The 22,408-nt window shown below is 43.4% G+C and overlaps 1 protein-coding gene and 1 long non-coding RNA gene across 2 annotated transcripts; one reads left to right on the plus strand and one right to left on the minus strand.

Annotated features, from left to right (window-relative positions):
* Positions 1-13,107: 13,107 nt before the first annotated feature.
* Positions 13,108-16,041, plus strand: foxa2 (forkhead box A2). Its single transcript, XM_055638970.1, has 2 exons — positions 13,108-13,547; positions 14,519-16,041. The coding sequence occupies exons 1-2, from the start codon at positions 13,461-13,463 to the stop codon at positions 15,716-15,718; spliced, it is 1,287 nt and encodes a 428-aa protein (XP_055494945.1). The 5' UTR covers positions 13,108-13,460; the 3' UTR covers positions 15,719-16,041.
* A 1,810-nt stretch (positions 16,042-17,851) lies between these two features.
* LOC129699309 (uncharacterized) lies at positions 17,852-20,176 on the minus strand. The gene is made up of 3 exons (XR_008723821.1): positions 20,138-20,176; positions 18,882-19,048; positions 17,852-18,057 (listed from the first exon to the last, which is right to left on the minus strand). It is a non-coding gene; the product is annotated as an uncharacterized LOC129699309 (long non-coding RNA).
* Positions 20,177-22,408: the final 2,232 nt, after the last annotated feature.

The raw sequence follows: 22,408 nt of genomic DNA on the forward strand, positions 1-22,408 counted from the left end.
CGAGGCATCATGAAGTGTAGGTAGAATCAATGGAAGGAAGGTTGGTTTGTCTGATGGTCTGGGCCTCGTGCACAACTCTCTGCAATTTCTTCTGGATCTTGCATGGAGCTGCTCCCATGATCTTGCTTTGATGCATCCTGATAAAATGCTTTCTAAAGCACATCTGCAGACGTTGGTGAGGGCTGTTGGTCTGGCCAAACATGGAAAGTGACACTTTGAGTCGAAAGGAACTGCAGGTGCTGGTTTACATCGGAGATAGACACAAAATGCTGGAGTAACTCAGCGGGGCAGGCAGACATCCCTGGGGAGCAGGAATGGGTGACGTTTCTAGTCAAGACCCTTCTTCAGAACAACTGGCCAGTAGTTCAGTTGAGAAAGCCATTAGCTCTTTATCATTCTGAATGGATAAGCAGTGGGAATGAAGAGTAGGGGGAGCATTCTGGAGAACCACATTGCTTCTTGATAGTTAATCACCAGTGATCCACTTCAGAACTGAAGTTGACATCGCCGGCTACTGGAACAGACTACTACACTGATTGCAATTCAAGATCCTCTAGCATGAGACATCAAAGTGGGATATTATCAGTGCAGACTGTACTAACATCTTCAAGAGGGGACTTCATTTGTTATTGAATTATATCAGAATTCATCAGCTCAGAGAGATCAGATCAGGGAGATACCAATCACTGCCAGCATAGAAAAGCCTGGAGAGGCCAGACTGGTTGTGGTGGGGCAGGGGGGAGAGAAAGCTGGAAGAGAGGTGGGGTAGGTCAAAGCCTGATGAGTCATACAAGCGAGGGGGGCGGGGTGTTGATGGGAGATGGTTGGACAGAAGCCAGAGATGAAACAACAAAAGGTGTGAAATAAGGATAGAAGAACTGCAAGCCCCCCTCCACACCCCCCCCCCCCCCCCCCTCCCTCGTCTGTATCCATCTATCACTCAAACATAGACACAAAATGTTGGAGTAACTCAACAGGGCAGGCAGCATCTTTGGAGAGAAGGAATGGGTGATGTTTTGTGTAAGAAGGAACTGCAGATGCTGGTTTAAACCCAAGTTAGACACAAAAAGCTGGAGTAACACAGCGGGACAGGCAGCATCTTTGGAGAGAAGGAATGGGTGACGTTTTGGGTCGAGTCCCTTGTCCCACTATTCACCTTCTCCAGCTTTCTCTCCCCACTCCCCCAACCCCCATAATTGTTGTGTAAGCCAACAACATCTGCCCTTCATTGTATCACCTAATCTATCCATAACCGCGGTGATGAATTTGCAAGATCCACATTGTTAAAGTTAAAACCTGTGTGGAGGAGAAGGCGGATGGACAGCTGTGCTATTGCATTGCCAGGAAGCGTCTGTAACCCCCTCCAGGGGCTCTGTGTCACGAGCAGTATGCGACTTCCTAGCTGAAGAAAGTCAAGTTTAGAGAACGTCAGCGGGGAGCCAACGAGGTGTTAATCTGTTTAATATCAGTGCCCTTCTCAGTTGCAGTGCAGTAACTGAGCCAAAAAAAAGTGGTCAACACTTAACAAAGGTGCAATCCACACCATACAAGGAGGGTGATCTAAAAGGCTTCCACCAGGGAATGCTTACTTCAAAATGTCAAAAGGGCAGAGGCCTGTTGCTTGGGCATATTAGTCTTGGCTTACATTGCACTCAGTTAACGACGGCTGCTTAGGTTAGATCCATTTCCACTTTGTCAGACGCTAACAGCATAAATGGATAAACTGTGTGTCCATGCACATCAGAGTCACAATGGGAAGGAAGGAAATCAGCAACAGAAATAAACAATTTTTAAATCCTTTCAGACCGCTTGGAATTTGATTATTCAATACACGTCTCGGGGAAGGTACTAATTGGTGTAAGCCATCACCAAGTGGGGAAGATTAGCAACTGTTAGATCTTTCTGATTGTTTAGTATAGAGGTACAATGCGGAAACAGGCCATTCGGCCCATCGAGCCTGCACCGACCGAGTGATCCTCGCACATTAACACAACCCTGCACACACTGGGGGCAATTTTATATTTCTACCAAGCCGATTAACCTACAAAACTGTACATATTTGGAGTGTATGAGGAAACCGAAGATCTCGGAGAAAACCCACGCAGGTCACAGGGAGAACGTTCAAACTCCATACAGACTGCAATCGTAATCAGGAACGAACCGGGTTCACTGGCGCTGTAAGGCAGTAACTCTACCACTACGCCACCATGCTGCCCAATTTAATTTAATCTGATTTGATAACATGGTCAAAATAGAATTGAGTTACTAATTTCTAACTGGAAACCATCACAGCGAGGAATGGGAGAGCAGCCGACAGATTTAAACTTTAATTTGAAAGTAAATTGCATTTTGTTTTGAGAAATAAACTTAACATCGAGGTAGAGAGTGAGACAAGTGTAGAAACAGTATCCCTTCGCCCCAACTTGCCCACACCGGCCAACATGCCCCAGCTACACTAGTCCCACCTGTGTGTGTTTGGCCCATATCCCTCCAAACCTGTCCTATCCATGTACCTGTCTAATTGTTTCTTAAATGTTGCGATAGTCCCTGCCTCAACTACCTCATCTGGCAGCTTGTTCAATACACCCACTGCCCTTGTGTGAAAAAGTTACCCCTCACATTCCTATCTTTTCCCCTTCAATTTAAACCTATGGCCTCTGGTCCTTGTTAGTTTTACCTCCCTAGATTCTATGCGCCTACTCGATCTATTCCTCTCATGATTTTATACCTTGTACAATAACTTGTAAGTCATTATTGATGATATTAGTGAATACATTTCTTTACACTGGTATGCCTGTTATTTTAAGACTTTAACATGCACGGGTTAATATCAGCATCAAAATAAGAGGAATTATATATTAATACATTGTACTTTTCACCACTAACATCTTCTTGATCTGAAATAGGGTAGGGGCTGATCAAACCAAAAATATCACCTGCCTATTCACTCCAGAGATACTGCATGACCCGTTGAGTTACTCCAGCAATGATTGACTTAAAATGCTGGAGTAACTCAGCGGGCAGGCAGCATTTCTGGAGAGAAGGATCAGGTAGCGTCTTTATCCATGTGTTTTCAGCCCTTGATAGACACAAAATGCTGGAGTAGCTCAACGGGACAGGCAGCATCTCTGAATAGAAGAAATGGGTGACGTTTCAGGTCGAGACCCTTCTTCAGTCTGATCTCTTCTTCAGACTGAAGAAGGGTCTCAACCCAAAACATCACCCATTCCTTCTATCCAGAGATGCTGGGGAAAGAGGAATGAGAGATATAGACGGTGCTTTCTTTATTTTAAATAGACTTTATTCAAATAATAAATATATATAATACATGAACTGTGCAAAAAATTCATCCGACATTTTTGGAGGCTATACAGACATATAATATTGTTACACACAACTTTCACACATTTCTCCCCCACCCTTGCCACTCATGTGTCCCATTGGTGTGGGTCCCTTCCCTTATTTTGGAGGGGAGTCCCCACCACACCCTGCCCCCATGTCCTGCAGCATAAAGACTACTTCGGCACAGACTGGGTGCAGCAAAAGACTATTGCAGAACTCTTGTCGGAGAGAGGAGGAGAACTTCTTCAAAGTAGGCATACCTTGAGGAGAGTTAACGTTTCCCATGAATGTTTTATTATCCTTGTTGCATGTGCCTCTAATTTCCTGATTTCATTCTTACTGTGTCCTGCATTCCCACACTATGTGGAGGCATGCAGACATCCCAGCCTATTCCTCTGGAAAGACAATGGGTCTGATTTAAATAATTTAGCAATGGAATGCAAATTCCAGAATGTGGATTGTAATTCCAACCTGAGATCATCGAGTGGCTTCCATCATTCCATGTGTCAATTTCTACATGTTTATTTCTTCAAAGTTAAACTGGGAAGTTAAGGAGATGTGGGATATTGAGTGCCAAAGCAGAATTTGCTGTTCTGAGCAAATATTTGTCAATATTAGACTTCCAATTTTTAGACTTTAAGGATGTAACACACAACCAAGCCCTTCGACCCACCGAGTCCATGCTGCCCAGTCATCACCCTCTACACTAAGATTAAGCTATGCACTAGGAACAATTATACAATTTTTAAGCCAATTAACCTACAAACCTGTATATCTTTGGAATGTGGGAGGAAACCGGAGATCCTGGAGAGAACTCACACGGTCACAGGGAGAACCCATATACTCTGTACAGACAGCACCCGCAGTCAGGATTCAACACGGGTCCCTGGCGCTGTAAGGCAGCAACTCTTCTGCTGTGTTACTGTAACAACCCCAAACTTCTTACTGAAGTCAGTTCATTTGAAAGTAAATGAGTAAAACATGCATTCATTGTTCAAAAGGCATTGGTACATATTTGCCACATACATAGAGGAAGGCCGGTAGGAAAGTGTTGAGCCTCACCCCGGTCACTCTCTCTTCTCCCCTCTCCCATCTGGCATGAGGTATAGAAGTGTGAAAATGCACACCTCCAGATTGAGGGACAGTTTCTTCCAAGCTGTCAGCAGGCAACTGCACCATCCATTCTCCAACCAGACAGTGGTCCTGAGCTACCATCTACCACATTGGAGACACTCGGACTATCTTTAATCAGACTCTACTGGACTTTACCTTGCACTAAATGTCATTCCCTTTATCCTGTATCTGTACACTGTGGATGGCTTGAATGTAATCATGTATAGTATTTCCGCTGACTGGAGAGCATGTACCAAAAAAGCTTTCCACTGTGCTTCAGTACACCTGACAATAAACCCAAACAAAACTCCAAATATCAGGATTCGAAATCAAAGCAAGTTGTTTTGGAATAGGTTCTGCTCATCATTTTATATTCACACTTTTCCGATAGCCATAGATTTCATCAAAGCAACATTTTAAAAAAATGCACTCACTGCAAACCCTTTGGGGCAATGCTGATATCGAGAAGGTGGTTTATGAATGCACATCTTCGCTGTGCGCTGAACATGCAGTTGGAGTAACTCAGCGTATCAGGCAACTTCAACTATCTTCGACTATCAACATCTTCAGTTAACACCAGCCTGAAGAAGGGTCTCGACCCGAAACGTCACCCATTCCTTCTCTCCAGAGATGCTGCCTGTCCCGCTGAGTTACTCCAGCTTTTTGTGAACATCTTCAGTTATCAGCAACTGCACCATCCTACCAACAGCTAGGGAGCAGCCCTGAGCTACTATCTACCTCATTGGAGACCCTCGGACTATCTTTGATTGGACTTTACTGCACTTTATCTTGCACTAAACATTATTCCCTTTATCCTGTACCAGTGCACTGTGGATTGCTCGATTGTAATAATTGTATCCTCTTTCTGGATGGCTGACTGGATAGCACGCTTTTCACTCTTCCTCGATACACATGACAATAAACTAAACTCAAACATCTTTGGAGAACCTGGGCAGTTGACATTTCTGGTTGGCATCTTAATCCTCTCCGGATTAAAATAAAAACAATATTTTGTTTTTTAAAATTTCCTTTAATCATGAGACATTTGCTTTGGTTACAGTATTAAACAAACAAGGTTTTAGCAGAGCACCTATCTCGTTAAGAGCCAAGTGGATCTTAGTGGTACATTTTTAATACCCTTCAACAATAGAAAGGCTTTCAGTTGAGAAGTCAAGTCAAGTCAAGTTTATTCGTCACATACACATACGAGATGTGCAGTGAAATTGAAAGTGGCAATGCTCGCGGACTTTTTGCAAAAAGACAACAGACAAACAACCAAACAAACTATAACCACAATCATGAACACACACATATTCTTTTACATATTAAATATTTGAAACAATATTGTTGCAGTTGACCTGAGGCACAGGGTCACAGACACAGCAGAGGAGGCCCACATTTAAAGTGAGTAGGAAGGCACAGCAGATGCTGGCTTACACCAAAGATAGACACAAAATGCTGGAGTAACTCAACGGGGCAGGCAGCATCTCTGGAGAGAAGGAATGGGTGATGTTTTGGGTCAAGATTCTTCTTCAGTCAGAAGATCACTATTATGATCTGGTTACCTGGTATAATCTGATCATTCACTCACTATGTTGTTGTGTTGTTGTGTTAATGTACCTGCAAAGCTGCAGCATTCTGGTCCTGGTACATTTGACAATTAAAAAAGAGTAGAAACAAAGAAATGCAGATAATGGTTTATGAAAAAAGACTCATACTTCCAGAGCACAAGGATGTTGCCCGGACTTGAGGGACTGAGCTATAGGGAGAAGTTATGCAGGTTGGGACTCTATTCCTTGGATCACAGGAGAATGAGGGGTGATCTTACAGAGCAGCACAAAATCATGAGGGGAATAGATCGGATAGATGCACCGAAGCTCGTGCCCAAAATAGGGGAATCAAGAACCAGAGGGCAAAGGTTTAAGGTGAGGGGGGAAAGACAATAGACATTAGATGCAGGAGTAGGCCATTTGGCCCTTCGAGCCAGCACTGCCAAAGATTTAATCAGAACATAGAAACATAGAAACATAGAAATTAGGTGCAGGAGTAGGTCATTCGGCCCTTCGAGCCTGCACCGCCATTCAATATGATCATGGCTGATCAGCCAACTCAGTATCCCGTACCTGCCTTCTCTCCATACCCTTATCCCCTTAGCCACAAGGGCCACATCTAACTCCCTCTTAAATATAGCCAATGAACTGGCCTAGACTACCCTCTGTGGCAGAGAGTTCCAGAGAACCTGAGAGGTAACCTTTTCACACAAAGGGTAGTGGGTGTAGAGAACGAGCTGCCAGAGGAGGTAGTTGAGGCAGGGACTATCGCAACATTTAAGAAACATTTAGACAGCTATATGGATAGGACAGGTTTAGAGGGGTATGAGCCAAACGCGGGCAGGTTGGATTAGTGGACAAGGGACATGTTGGACATGATGGCCGATGGGACTGGTGGGCAATGGCCATGTTGGACATGTCTGTAGGCAGGTATACAGGCAGGTGGGACTAGTACAGATGGGACGTATTGGCCGATGTGGGCAAGTTGGGCCGGAGGGCCTGTTTTATTGCTGTGGGACTCAATTTCACTGTAACTATGAATAAGCCCCATGAACTGCTAATTGTCATGTATAGGTGTTTGAAACATAGAAACATTGAAACTAGGTGCAGGAGTAGCCATGGAGTTTGAACCCACTATTACTACCCTGGGTGCTACATTGATACTCCTTAATTGTGAGGTGCTGTTTCACAGTTCTGAGCTGTTGAAGGAAAGTCTGAAGAAAAGTCTCGACCCGAAACGTCGCCCATTCCTTCTCTCCACAGATGCTGCCTGTCCCGCTGAGTTACTCCAGCGTTTTGTGTCAATTGAAGAATATTCTCAGCGGCTCGGGTGGTTGAATTAGCAGCAGAAGGCCATCAGGGGGAGCCCTCGGCCAACTTTATTCATGTACACTTTGTGATTGCGATTAATTGCAGCACTATATGAAAACATTCCATACCGGGGGTTTATCACTGAAATGTTTGACAGTAAACCGATCCTCTTTCTTTTAATTCGCCTTTCTAATGGCAGAAAATGAAATTAGCCTTCATCTCTTGGGGAAAGTGAGAGAGAAAGCTGCCAATGAAACGCGGGTGAATACTTTAACGGAGATACAGGCGACTGCAGATGCTGGAATCCCGAGTGAAACACGAAGTGCTGCAGTAACTCAGCGGGCCAGGTAACATTTTATGGAGGGAACGGACAGGCGTTGATTCGGGTCATAAGTGACAGGAGCAGAATTAGGCCATTCGGCCCATCAAGTCTGCTCCGCCTTTCAATCGCGGCTGATCTATCTCCCCTTCCCAACCCAATTCTTCTGCCTTCTCCCCATAACCCCTGATACCCGTACTAATCAATAATCTATCTATCTGTTCGTGAAAAATATCCACTGACTTTGCCTCCACAGCCTTCTGTGCCAAAGAATTCCACCGACTCACCACCCTCTGACTAAATACATTTCACCTCATCTCCTTCCCAAAAGAACCTCCTTTAATTCTGAGGCTATGACCTCTAGTCCTAGACTCTCCCACTAGTGGAAACAACCCCTCCACATTCACTCTACCCAAGCCTTTCACTGTTCTTTATGTTTCAATGAGGTTCCCCCCTCAATCCCCCTCATCCTTCTCAACTCCAGCCAGTACAGGCCCGGTGCCGACAAACGCTCATCATAGGTTAACCCACTCATTCCTGGGATCATTCTTGTAAAAGGATCGCGACACCTCTTAACGTTCATTTTAAGTTGCATTTGAAGTTGGGAAAGCCGATTGAGTTAAAGGAAAGCTGAAAGGGAACATAACAATCAGAACCAGAGCCTTTCAGATTTCAAATAGTATACACGGAGAGGGCACTGCGGCCTCGCTGCTGCGCGGCTAGACGAGGTGCTTCACAGTAAACGTTCACCTTGCAGTGTAACTGCGCTGTTCACTAAACAATGTGGACACTTCTCCGCTCCCCCTCGTCCCTGGCCGCGACCGTTAATAGGTCTTGCCGGCTAACATAGAAACATAGAAAATAGGTGTAGGAGGAGGCCATTCGGCCCTTCGAGCCAGCACCACCATTCATTGTGATCATGGCTGATCTCCCCTATCAATAACCCGTGCCCGTCTTCTCCCGATATCCATTGACTCCACCAGCCCCTAGAGCTCTATCTAACAGCGACAGCGAAATATGCGCGATCGGATTGACTGAACCGACCTGTTAGATGTGATTAGATGTGTAGGAAGGAACCACGGGTCATGCTTAAAACCGAAGATAGACACAACATGCTGGAGTAACTCAGTGGGACAGGCAGCATCTCTAGAGGAAAGGTGGTGTTTCGGGGTCGAGACCCTTTCTTCAGACTTCCTCAGTCTGAAGAAAGGGTCTCGATTCGAAACATCACCTATTCTTTTTCTCCAGAGATGCTGCCTAACCCGCTGAGTTACTCCAGCTTTTTGTGTCTATCTTAGATGTGATTAGGTTGTGGGGGGGGGGGGGGGGGGGGGGGGGGGAATTTCCAACCATTCCTCACCCTGCTACCCCACTTCCACCCGGGATGGCATCCACACCGCAGAGAGGACAATAGTCGGCCCAAGTTATTAGAGCAATATAGTCCTACAGCACGGAATGGGCCGATCGGCCCAACACATCCATACACAGCAAGATGATCTATCCAAACTAGATCGGAAGAAAGGTCCAAACCCTAAACTTGGTCTGACCATTTCTGTCCACAAATGCTGCCTGGCCCACTGAGTTTGTTATAGAACCATACTGCATGGAAACAGGCTCTTCGGCCCATCTTGCCCACACAGACCAACATATCCCACCTGGTCTAATTCCTGCCTGCGTTTGGCCCGTGTATATCCATGTACCTGTCTAAATGTTTCTTAAACGTTGCGATAGTAACTGCCTCAGCTACCTCCTCTGTCAGTTCGTTCCATACGCCCACCACCCTTTGTGTAAAAAGTCACCCCTCAGCTTCCTATTAACTCGTTTCCCCTCTCACCTTAAACCTAACTCCTCTGGTCCTCGATTCCGCTACTGTGTGCGATGGCTATGTGCGTTTACTCTGTATATTTCTCTCACAATCCTCCAGCACTTTTGTGTTTTGTTCAAGATTCCAGCATCTGCGGTTCCTCCAGCACCCATTTGCCCGCGTTTATCCCACATGCCTCTAATCCTTTCCCATCCACGGTGAATGTTCACATTTATTTTCAACCATAAAAATAGATTCTAGCGAGGCTCGCGAGAGTCATGACTGAGCGCGGTGGTTTAATTGTCATTTCAATAACCCTCTAATGCTTTTTTTATCCCCCCTCCAAAGAAGCCGTGGGTATAATGTAGACACGAGGAACTGCAGATGCTGGTTTACAAACGAAGGCACAATGTGACGGAGTAACTCAAAGGACGGTCCAGGCAGCATCTCTGGAGGAGAGACACAAAATGCTGGAGTAACTCAGCCTGACAGGCAGCATCTCTGGAGAGAAAGACCCGAAACGTCACCCATTTCTCCTCTTCAAAGATGCTGCCTGTCCCGCTGAGTTACTCCAGCATGTTGTGTACATTTTCGATTTAAATCAGCATCTGCAGTTCCTTCCTAAGCATCTCTGGAAGACATGGATAGGCGACGTTTGGGGGGTCGCGACCGTTTTGTGGTATCTATGCCGGTTTCATCCGAGCTGGTTTGGAGCAGGGGCGGGTTACTTGGTCGCTTCTGTGTGTCCGCCATTCGATGTGATCCTGGCTAACGTGTAATTTGCGTTGATACCAACGAGATGCGTTGGGGGCAAATCAGAGCTAATGGATGGGAGGAATCTCTATCAACACCATTTTGCTGGGTATCCCGTGGAATATCATACTAGTGCGCAATGAAGCTCAGATGACGTTAAGCTAGAATTCAGACAACTTTAGGCTTTACAGATATAGCGCGGAAACAGGCCCTTCGGCCCGCCGAGCCCGCGCCGACTAGCGATCACTAACACTATCCTAGTAGTGCTAGAGACTAGGGATACTTGGGACAATTTACAAATTTACTGAAGCCAATTAACCTTACGTCTTTGGACTGTGGGATGAAACCGGAGCACCCGGAGAAAACACACACGGTCACAGTGAGAAACTTCGTACAGACAGCACCCGTGGTCAGGTTCGAACCCGGGCCTCTGGCGCTGTAGGGCAGCAACTCTACCATAAATCTTAAAACAAAAAGATTTTTAATTGTTTTCAAATGTGATTTTAAAAATAATGTATTAAACTTGTTTGATGTATTATGTAACCTGTGAGAATTGTGTGTACAGACTTGTTATGCAGCTGCAAATAAGAATTCCATTGTTCAGTTTTCGGTGCATACGGCAATTAAACACCTTTGAAAATGTTATCGTTCTCCTAATATCAAAGAGCAAATAAAAATCGGCAGATGCTGGAATTCTGAAATTAAAATGCTGGAAGTAACCAGCAGGTCAGGCAGTTTGTGGAGAGAGAAATATAATCGACGTTTCAGATTGAGTACAACTTTCAAATGGAGTTTTTAAAAACTCCAATGTGCTGGAGTAACTCAGCGAGTCAGGCAGCATCTTGGGAGAGCGGGGACAAGGGTAACACTTGGAATATAGATACCACTTTCAGTTGGAGTCAGTCTCGCACCAAACTCCACAGATTATTACCAAGTAGAGAGTGGTCCTGACCTCCCATCTAACTCATTGGAGCCACTTGGGCTATATTTAATCTGAGATTTACTGGACTTTATTTTGCACTGAACATTATTCCCCACTATGTACTATCTTTACATATTCTGTTGTGCTGCTGCAAGTAAGAATTTATTTGTTCTGGCTGGGACTGCAGTCTGAAGAAGGGTCTCGACCCAAAAAATCACCCATTATTTCTATCCAGAGATGCTGCTTGTCCCGCCGAGTTACTCCAACATTTTCGGTCTAACTTGTACTACTCTTATTTTTCGTATGGGCTCTTCACTCGACAAAAAAAATCCACCTGAAAGTTGTCCTCAATCTGAAACGCCGAATATATTTCTCTCGACAATACCGCTCCAAACAGCAGCACTGTGCCACAACGGCCTTAGATATAGTGCAGGACTTGTTGGGATAGCAACAAGGAAGGTAAAGGCATGTTTTTTGTCTAGTTTTCCCTCCCCCACCGCCCCCCAACCACCCTCAGCCTGTCCCGCCGCCAATTAAAATTGACTGAACTGTAAACGAAACGGTCAATAAACTGAGTGCTATTTTGTTTATTAATTGCTGTTAAAACCACACGGTGGTGTAGGTTCCCGCAGAGTACCCGTAGATGGTGCGTTCACAGAAGCCACCAGCTCACCCTGTGTCCAGTGAAGGCATATTTCTGAAGACTCTTAATGTATTAAAGTTGGTGAATCCATTAAACAACTGTTGATAAACACGGGCACGTGGACTGTAATTATATGTACAAAAGTTACTTGAATGTAATTCAAATAATCAAATAATACCAAGGTTGAACAGAATTATACTTGATAATAATAATGTGAAATATGATAATTGTCTGTATATATATATATATAATATGTTTGTCATTGTACCGGGGTAGGTAGGTAGCTAAATGTTTAAAAATACAAATAATATTTACCGATTCGCAATTTCACCAGCATCTCATAGGCCAATTTTAATTTCTTCAAAATATCAGTCGGCATTAATAAAGTTACCGATTCGCAAAAGTTTTGTTTTGTATTACCCCCCCCCCCCCCCCCCCCCAATTTTAATTTCTTCCACGGACAGACTAAGCCAACCCTGAACTCCGTGCAGGAAGGAACTGCAGATACTGGTTTACGCCGAAGATAGACACACAATGCTGGAGTAACTCCGCGGGGACAGGCAGCATCTCTGGATAGGAAAAGGAATTGGTGACGTTTCGGGTCGAGACCCGTCTTCTCTCCAGAGATGCTGCCTGTCCCGCTGAGTTACTCCGGAATTTTGTAACTATCGAGAGAGTACATGAGTGTACTTTAATTCTCTATCGAATTTCCTTATCTATTCCCGAAAAATATGCTTTCTTTGTTTTTCTGTCCACATTTCCTCGAGATGTAACCTTCCAAGGGGCTCCTCTGAGCAGCAATTCACCGCCCAAGCCAGTTAGTCTGTGACCTCTGAATGTCGTGGGCCAGAGTAGGAAAATAAGTATGTTCCGATCGATTTTGTTAACGAACAATTATTTTTTCGTTTCTGATGCCTCGCTCAACTAGATATGACACCCAGAAAAAATATCAATTCGATCTGTAAGTTAATAGTTCATAAGTTCACACATTCTAGGAGCATAATTGGGCCATTCAGCCCATCAGGTCTACTCCGCCATTCAATCTTTCCCTCTCAACCCCATTCATCTGCCGTCTCCCCACAACCCCTGATATCCTTACTGGTCAAGAATTTGCCAATCTCCACCATAAATATATAAATTGACTTGGCCTCCACATCCGCCTATGTATTTGAATCTATTAGTTAATAAATAATATCCCGCCATATGTTGGATAGTATAACCAATTATCACGCCACACTTTGAAAAAATAAATCAGCCTTGTGAAAGATGCAACTTCGAAGCTGTTTCTGTGTTAACTCCACTATTAAATGGAACAAAATCCGATTAAGGTTTAATGAATCTATGCAAACGTTGCCTTTTTGATGCTGTTGGCAGGTGTACAATGGAGGGGGAGAATCGAAACGCACTCACGACTAGGTGTGAGATGATTATTCAAATGGGCTGCGAGGAAATTTGGATTGGAGGTTGGTGTGGCGCGCACACAGCTATATCACAGTTCACCGCCAGCCATCCACGTCACTTCAAGCCACTGTCATCACAAGCCGCTTCGGATCGCTTCTGGCGGCAGTTTACAGCAGCCAGCGCTTTTCAAATAACCCTATTTCGCAATCCGACACAGGGGGGTGATCCGGCGCCCGGGATCTTTTTTTTCTCTCTCTCAGCAGGAACTTTTCTCTCTGTCTCTCTGCCTCCCGATTGTTCGCATGCATTCTACCTCCAGCATGCTAGGCGCAGTGAAAATGGAAGGACACGAACACACGGACTGGAGCTCCTACTATGCAGAGCCCGAGGTAGGCTTCAGCACAAAATGCAATCCTCTTTATGTACAAGATAATATTAGCCTTAAGATAATATTAACTTTGTGATCAAATATTGACTTGCGGCGCCTCCAATTCCTCCTCGGTTTGCACGCAATAGTCTTTAAACAAAGTTCTATTTGGCTAAAATAAAGTTTCCGCTGTGCATTTAAATACTTCGATGCGCTGGAGACATAACTTATTCAACTTTTCTTTACTCGGCGATTATATCTCACATTATTTACGCAAAAAAACAGATGTTAAGTTTCGTCCAGGCGGTGCTCGGATATATATTAATGAAAGTGTATTCACAATCCGTCGGCTATTGTTTTTTTTCTTGTTTAATTTTTCTTTATATGCCTCTGGGCTTTGAGATGTACACACTTTTTTTGCTGATGTCGTTCATGTTAAATTAATAGTATAGTATATGCGTCGTTTCTTTCCATTTAAAACCAACCATTCTGTTCATTGGGGACCCTAAGGTAGAAATGAAAATAATTTGAACAATAAGAAGTGGGTTTGTTCTGAGATACCTACTTGGGCGATTGCTTCATTAATTAGTGCAATTTTTTATTCCTATAAAATAAGAACATATCTCATTGTAAATGAGAATTGTAAACATATATATATATATATATATATTGATCATTTTACAATTATATATAGAAAAAGGCCAATTGATCATTTTACAATTTTATATATATACATATATAATTGTAAAATGATCAATTAGCCTTGCTAACACAGAAAAGGACAATTTGCAGCCGTTTCAAAATAAAGCACAGTAGATAGAGACGAAATGCTGGAGTAACTCAGCATCTCCGGATAGAAGGAATGGGTGACGTTTCGGGTCTCTTCAGATATTTAAAATAATATAAAACACATTGGTGCGGAGAACAGTGGACGTTCAAATCATTGGGTGAATTTTGTATCATTGACCGTGTTTTTATTTTATTATTTTCAAGGGTTACCCCTCCGTGAGCAACATGAACCCGGGGATTGGAATGAATGGCATGAACACTTACATGAGTATGTCTGCTATGGGTACCACGGCCAACATGACGGCGGGTTCCATGAACATGTCTTACGTGGGCACCGGTATGAGCCCGGCCATGACCGGCATGTCTCCCGGTGCAGGAGCAATGAACGGCATGGGAGCCGGGATGACGGCCCTTAGCCCCAGCATGAGCCCCATGAACGCTCAGGCCGGATCTATGAACGCTCTGACCTCCTACACCAACATGAGCATGAGCCCGATGTACGGCCAGTCCAACCTCAACAGATCAAGGGATCCCAAGACCTACCGCCGCAGTTACACCCACGCGAAGCCTCCTTACTCTTACATCTCCCTCATAACCATGGCCATCCAGCAATCTCCGAGCAAGATGTTAACCCTGAGCGAAATCTACCAATGGATCATGGACCTCTTTCCTTTCTACCGCCAGAACCAGCAGCGCTGGCAGAACTCCATCCGCCACTCTCTGTCCTTCAACGATTGCTTCCTCAAAGTGCCCAGGTCTCCGGACAAGCCGGGGAAAGGCTCGTTCTGGACCCTGCACCCCGACTCTGGCAACATGTTCGAGAACGGCTGCTACCTCCGGAGGCAGAAGCGCTTCAAGTGCGACAAGAAGCTAGCGGTAAAAGGGTCTCAGGACCCGAATAGGAAAGGCTCGGAGGCGGGCTCCGCCGGCAGCGGTAACAGCAGCTCAGAGAGCAGCGCCGGGAACGAGTCCCCGCATTCCAGCGGCTCCCCGGGAAGCGAGCAGAAGAGGTCCATGGTGGACCTGAAGCCCACCTCTGGTCTCAGCCCGGAGCACACTCACGCCGTCAACGTGGTGTCTCAAGCCCAGCAACACTTGATGCACCACCAGCACCACTCGGTCCTGTCTCACATCCCCGCGGAAGCCCAGGGTCACCTTAAACCAGACCACCATTACTCATTCAACCACCCGTTCTCAATCAACAACTTAATGTCTTCCGAGCAACAGCACCACAAAATGGACTTGAAGGCCTACGAACAGGTGATGCACTATTCCAATTACAACTCCCCAATGTCTACCAATCTCCCAATGAACCCCAAAACGGTCTTAGAGTCGACAGCCATTGCGGGCGACCCGTCCTACTACCAAGGTGTGTATTCCAGACCCATCATGAACTCCTCTTAAAAAACAAAACTTTCCACGCACATAAAGACTTTGCAACTGTGTACATTTTGTAATAATAATTGAAAAAAAAATTGTTGTTTGTGGCCAAGTATTGGAAAAAAATATTTTTGATGTTTTCAAACTGTTAATTGTCAGGTTGTTTTTAGCGATTTCGTTTTAGAGGGGGTGGGGTGGGTATGGGATGGAAGGGGGGCAGGCTAGATGGTATTGTGCTGCGAGCACCGTTTTAAATGGGTTTTTCTTTTGTTAAACTACAGAGGGGTTCAGAATAAGGCAACGTATCCATTATATTTCTGTGTACAGTTTAGAATGCACCCTGTAACTTTTCATTCTTTTTGCTTTCCGTTGTAAGAAATTTAAACTTTTTTTCCCCTCTCTCTCTCTTTCTCTTTCGCGTTGAAATGTTAACAATTTATAAAAAGACAAGTGTAATAACACACACACAAAAAATAAACGAACATATTTTCCTCCGATTTAACAACCTGTGATTCTTTTTTTTAATGATCTGATCGCATTGTGTTCCTTTTGACTAAATCCATCTCATCAGGCGATTGAAAATACCTTTATAGAAAGGGACTTCCTGATCAGCAGGGTTAATTGTCGCAAGGTTCAATACCAATGCGCTGAAAATAATTTACTTTGCACACCTACATTTGGATGTTAACATAATTCACAAAATGCTGAAGTAACTGAATGAACGGGGACAGTCCTATAGACAGTGTGCCGAGAACGTTTGGCTTGTGATACGACTCAGGTGAAAGAATTAGATGTTTCCCAATTGCTTATTTTTTTCTTTCGCAAGTAATGTTAAGATCTGGACTCCAGCTCAACTCAAACACAAAATGATGGAGGGACTCATCGGGTCATGCAGCATCTGGGGAGGGAATGGAGCAGTCGGCTGTTTTAAATGGGGACCCTTCTCCAACCTCCAAACGTCGCCCGCCCGTTCCCTCTACAGATGCTGCCTGGCCCGCTGGCTTCCTCCAGCACTTTGTGGTTCTTTTGCCCAAGATCCCAGCACCTTGTGTCTCCAGCCGAACTAATGCGGAGTGACCGCGTATCTTGTGCTAAATGAACGGGGGCAGTTGTTTAGGGAGCCGAGAAGGTTTGCTTTAATAAGGCTTGTGTTGCAACTCAGGTAAGAGTTTTGTGTGTTTTTTTTAAATAGTGTTGCAGGTGAGGGGGAGGGAGTGCTGGAGAGTCTGTGCCGGTTTATATTCCCCCTGTCATGGTGCTGTAGCAACTGGGTAGATAGGCGCCAGGTGAAGGGTTAGTCAGTCTGTCCCTCTCTTGTCTTTGCTTCTGGTTTTTTTTAAACGGTGTAGGTTTCCCTAGTTGAGAAAAGCATTACTGCTCTTTCAGTAGAATGGCATTTTAAAGGAATGTTTATCTTGCATCAATACAGAACCCAGCTAGCGTTGATTGACGAACGGTTACGCTCCCTATTAATTTTCAGCTAAAATGGATATTGAACGCAGATATATGCTGCACCTACTAATATTCTCGTGATATGCGGACGGGCGCTGTTCCGTACATTTGGGAAAGATTCATTCGAGATTTTTATTTTTGTTACGTTCAATGCACAGTAGGTGAAAACCTTTGATATACAGGTGATAGAGGGTCAGATACAGACTGGCCCTAAATGAATTGTCTGCAATGAGATCAGACAGATATAATTGTTTAATTAAACACAACCACTTAGCCGCGATGGACACGTTCGCAATGGATGGTCGCGATTGAAAACTCTGATGCTAATGATATGGGGTCGTGAAATACGATTATTATTTTGTCATTATGCTATCTGACTTTTTTAAATTTAATTTCGAACAAGAAAAGTGGGACAGCTTTGACAACTTTCCGGTTTAACCAATATTCCCAGCCTACTTGCTAGCCTTTTATTTTTCTCCAGAGATGCTGTCTGGCTTGCTGAGTTAAACCAGCGTTTTGTGTCTATCTTCAGTTTAAACCAGCAACCGCACACAATTTGCTCGCACTGTCGTTTCTGCGTTTCCGAGATATAACTGTATTCCTGTTTTGTGAATGTGCATGGCGTGGCGATAATAATTTGAATTATTAAAATTGTCTTTCCTTGCACTTCAAGCATCTTAAAATAAAATGGCGTGATATTATGAATTGGTTCCGATATCATTCTGCTTTATTGACTTAAATCGGGCTGCTCTTCAACATGTTCTGAAGTCGTTGGTAGAATTCTGGGGTTGAAGTTCGAGTTAGGGGACAGATTCTCCCTCTTATCTGTTTCATTCCATCTCCCGGCCGGCATCATTGTTTTGTAAGATAATACGTTCATTAGCTCGCGTCTTGTTCTCTCCTTATCTAGGCTGACGTGTTAATATCATAAAGATTAAAAAAAAACACGAGCGCAAGACACCATTCATTTTTTAAAGTAATAATGATTTCAATTACAGTACCGGCAAAACTGGGGCTGGAACGAAAATCAGGTTTAGGCAATTCCAGCCACCGCACAAAATGACACGTTTTATGGACACATTCAGAATATTGATATAATAGAGTTTTGAACATGCCAGTTGGTTTCAGTTTACAATACATTTACCAATTAGGTAGCATACTTAAAATAGTTCACTTTTAGTTTTACATAAAGTATCCCCCCCCCCTAGCTTTTGACGTTAACAGCATCATGGATTCTGAAGGCTGAGGGCAAAGTGTAATACCGATTTTGAGAAGCTGAAGCATTTTTGTTTCTACTAAGGCACTCAATGTAATTGCAATGTAAGTCAGGATTCAGTTTAAAGATGCAAGGACCAGGTCCGCTGTTTAATTTCAGGAGACCCCCCTGTAATTTTACGCTTATTCCTATATGCTTGTCGAATTTAATAAACGCAGATCAGCACTATACAAAAAAAGCTATGTTGATAGTGACAACTTTATATGAGTTGAAATCGTGCCATGCTCGGCTTTGCAGTTCTTGTTTCAACTAGCCTTACTTTCCCTACGGCCCTGAATAAAAACATGGGGCCTTGGTTATATGAAAGACATGATTTTAGACCCGTGATAAACGGGTTGTCTGACGGGCCACGCATTTCTCGAGCAGGCATTGGGATGACATGAAAGGGAACACACTGTTGCAATGTATAGTGGCGTTCTCGCCCTCAAAAGACCATCTAGACAAAATATGTAAACGTACTACTTGCCAATGGACGGAATTGGTTTCAGAATCTTGTGTAAACTTAAGAAGTGGAATTAAGAGAGGCGAAACAGTCAGGACTTTTGACATTAATAAAACAGGGTCTTGGATGAGATTGTTGTCATCTCCCAATTCCGGATATAGTTTCCCACGCGCCGATGGTGTTTCTGTTCGATCAAAAATAACAACATTAAGTCCTCTTCTAAATCCACATTGTCCCAACACACCGTTGCATCTGCAATCGCCGCGGAACAACTTCTATCTCGCTCTAAGGACACACACGTCGCGAACCAACCATGAAATGTGTTTCATTATCACATAAAGGCCTCCCGGGGAGAGACAGAATGGAGCTAGGAATGAGCCAGGACCGGCGACAAAGACATGTGAATGCGATGCTGTAACCTGCATGTTCCATATTACAGGACCATTGTCAGGGGGTCGCTTTTAAACTACTTAAAAATGTCTCTCACTTCAGTGATCCAGCGAGATAAATTGCTGCATTACATCCAATCCTGACAGTGTATAAAATAATTACACAGTGGGCGAATTTAATAAACTAAATATACTATCTCTCTCTCGCTCTCTCTCTCTCTGTATATATATGTAGATATATATGGATATATATATATATATATATATATATATATATATATATATAGAGAGAGAGAGAAGAGAGTATATATATAGTTAACGATAGAGTTAACTAATTATATATTTGTATGTGTTTATATGTTTGCACGTACACACACACGTACACATTCACACATAGAATAGATGTTATATATATTTAAACCATATATGTATATATGTGTGTGTGTTAACACTTCTGTGTATGTGCAGTTCCGTTTAAAATACAAATGCGTTTATAAAACGCGCCCCGGCATACAATATATGAACTCACGCACACACATTTTCACCAGCTAAAACACACACCCACGCACACGTTTGTCACCAGCTAAAACAAACGCACACACTCGCATACATATATATTTTCACCAGCCAGACACATACACACGCACAGATGCACACAAACAGGCAGGCACAAAAACAGTCAGGCACACACACACACACACACACACACACACACACACACACACACACACACACACACACACACACACACACACACACACACACACACACACACACACACACACACACACACACACACACACACACACTAGTTCACCAGATCAGCGCGAGACCATTTTTTACACCACGGGTCCCGATATTAAAGATTTGCTATGTTTTGGTACCTGTTTCATCCGCGCTCAGTCCATACTCCAAACTATATGCTGACTTTATTAATAAGATATTGCATGTGATCGGTGAATAAATAGGGAAAAGTAAACACGAAAAATCTATCTGCTCTTGCACGTCACACTGCAATCAGTTTCCACAGGTATCCGTTATTCTTCCTAATTTTTCGTGCGATGTGTTTAAAGGAATTTTATGACACCGATCAATATCTTGGTAAAATAATCATTTTGGACCTCGCCGGGCAGTGAAATCTTTGCTTTGTGCTAAAGTCAACACTGGCTGTGTGGTGCTCAAATAATCCTGCATTGCATCGACTTCTTTACAGTCAGAACGGAGCCTCATGAGTTAGGACTACCGGCGCGGTTGGATCTATGAGCATCAGGTACGTTTATCTGCAAAACGCCAGTGGGTTTAAGGTTGAAAAGGAAATGTATAAAAAAAATATATTCCGTTTAATATCAGATAAACTGATCCTAAACCTTTCCCGCTATGGCCGGCGTCTCACCTGTACCAACAGCTTTTGTTAAGTATTATATGTAGGATGCGATAAAGAAAGGGGGAGAATCGGCCTAGTTTGTTAAATTAAGATTGTAACTGGAAATAACATTCGCTACTTTAACCTAGGAGATTTTTTTGTATTTTTGGTTTGCATTAGAGGGGATTGCGATCAAATTGAAATCAGACGGAACGAAGCAATCAACGCGCGCTCACTAAACCTGTTCGCATCTTAGCTTAAAACGAGAATCTTTCAATTTCACGGTAGCTAAGTATTAAATTCGGGTTGGAGCCTCGTAACTCAAGTAGGCTACTTATTTTCGAAAGGAGAGTCATTTCTCTTCAAGAAGCCACTCGAGTTCCAGGTTACTTTTAAGTTAAAAAAAAAAGAACATACAATACTTATATTGACATCTATGAAGAGACGAACTTAATAACGAAAAGATGCCTCTTTTAATTGGATTTACTCGACTGAGTGATGGTCACTGCTGAGACTTATTGTGGCCGGATTGATTCAGAAATAAAAGCGTAATATGTCCGACAGACAAGTAGCTGTTAATGGAGGTCAGATAAGCACATATAACTTGCAGACAATTAGAACGAGATATATGGGCACAACTATTAGAAACAAGAGGAGTGGGATGGATGTATAGATAATTGCAGCTAACAGATTTTTCAAGACATTCACGTTTTGATGCATCGGCTAATTATACGAAATGCATTGTTTTAAATAAGTGGCGCTCAGGGAATTTGAGATTGTTTTTTTTTTTATCTCTGTGAACAATGGCCCGGGCATCGTTTTTTTTAAACAGATAAGGCAAGCGGAGTTAGATAATGGCGAAACAGAAAGCAACCTCAGGAAGAACAGTACACTAAGGATTGGGAAGAGGGCTCCTGTTTGTCGATGTGTGAGCGATAGGAAGAGAAGACCACGTAACAAACAAATCGCACTTGTCCCCCAATGTGATCTTCAGAAAAAAACCCAGCTGCACCTGCTTTTCCCCCCAACATTTAAAAAACGTGGCCCTTCGACGTATGATATTTTCCGGCTTCCCTTTGAAAAATTACAGGATCAAGCCGTAGCGGAAAGAATAATAAATGACAATCTGAAATACCTGGATGTTTCCAATCCCCATTGCATCCCCGTTATTTATTCAGGGTTAAATATGGTTTAAAGAAATCAAGGAAGGAAATTAACTTTTCCAGCTCTGCGGTTAATTACAACAGTTTTATTACAGTGTTTTATCAGCATAGTTGCCTAATCAACCTGCTGTTACTATGCATTATGCTTCAATTCACCATATTGGGATAACGACTCGGCCATCGCTGTTATAACTCAAACACTAAGATGCTCCGCATTTATTTTGTGATGACCCATTATTGTTAGTCTTTTGGTTTCCATAAAAATCCGAGAAGTTATTCTAATTTAGCCTCCCGGATGTTTGAACAGTGATTTCATGTTGACCGATGCCAATTAGATTCGTATATATTTTAAAGTGATTTAAACAACAAGTCGGCAGGGTCTTAAACGACGAAACGAGCAGCGGGTGCGAAGGGTCGCATTGTCACAGTGGGATTAAGCGAAGAAAGAGAAAGATGAAACCAGAGAGAGATAGCGTGGAGATGGATTCCTACACGATAGCTCTGGCAGTTTTAATCAAACCAAGCCAACAACACGAGAGCAATTAACACCATAGATCCTCACTTTCCTAAAACAAAATGATTCTATGTCAACTTTACATTTTTATAAAATTATGTTTTATGGGCCGGGA

This window comes from Leucoraja erinacea, chromosome 8 (genome assembly GCF_028641065.1).
Source record: "Leucoraja erinacea ecotype New England chromosome 8, Leri_hhj_1, whole genome shotgun sequence".
Lineage (NCBI taxonomy): Eukaryota > Metazoa > Chordata > Chondrichthyes > Rajiformes > Rajidae > Leucoraja > Leucoraja erinaceus.

Bases quoted from the DNA above. Each gene is read 5' to 3' on its own strand.
- foxa2 (XM_055638970.1), top strand. From the start codon at position 13,461: ATGCATTCTACCTCCAGCATGCTAGGCGCAGTGAAAATGGAAGGACAC. The intron at 13,548-14,518 runs GTAGGCTTCAGC...ATTATTTTCAAG, and splicing joins CCTACTATGCAGAGCCCGAG to GGTTACCCCTCCGTGAGCAA.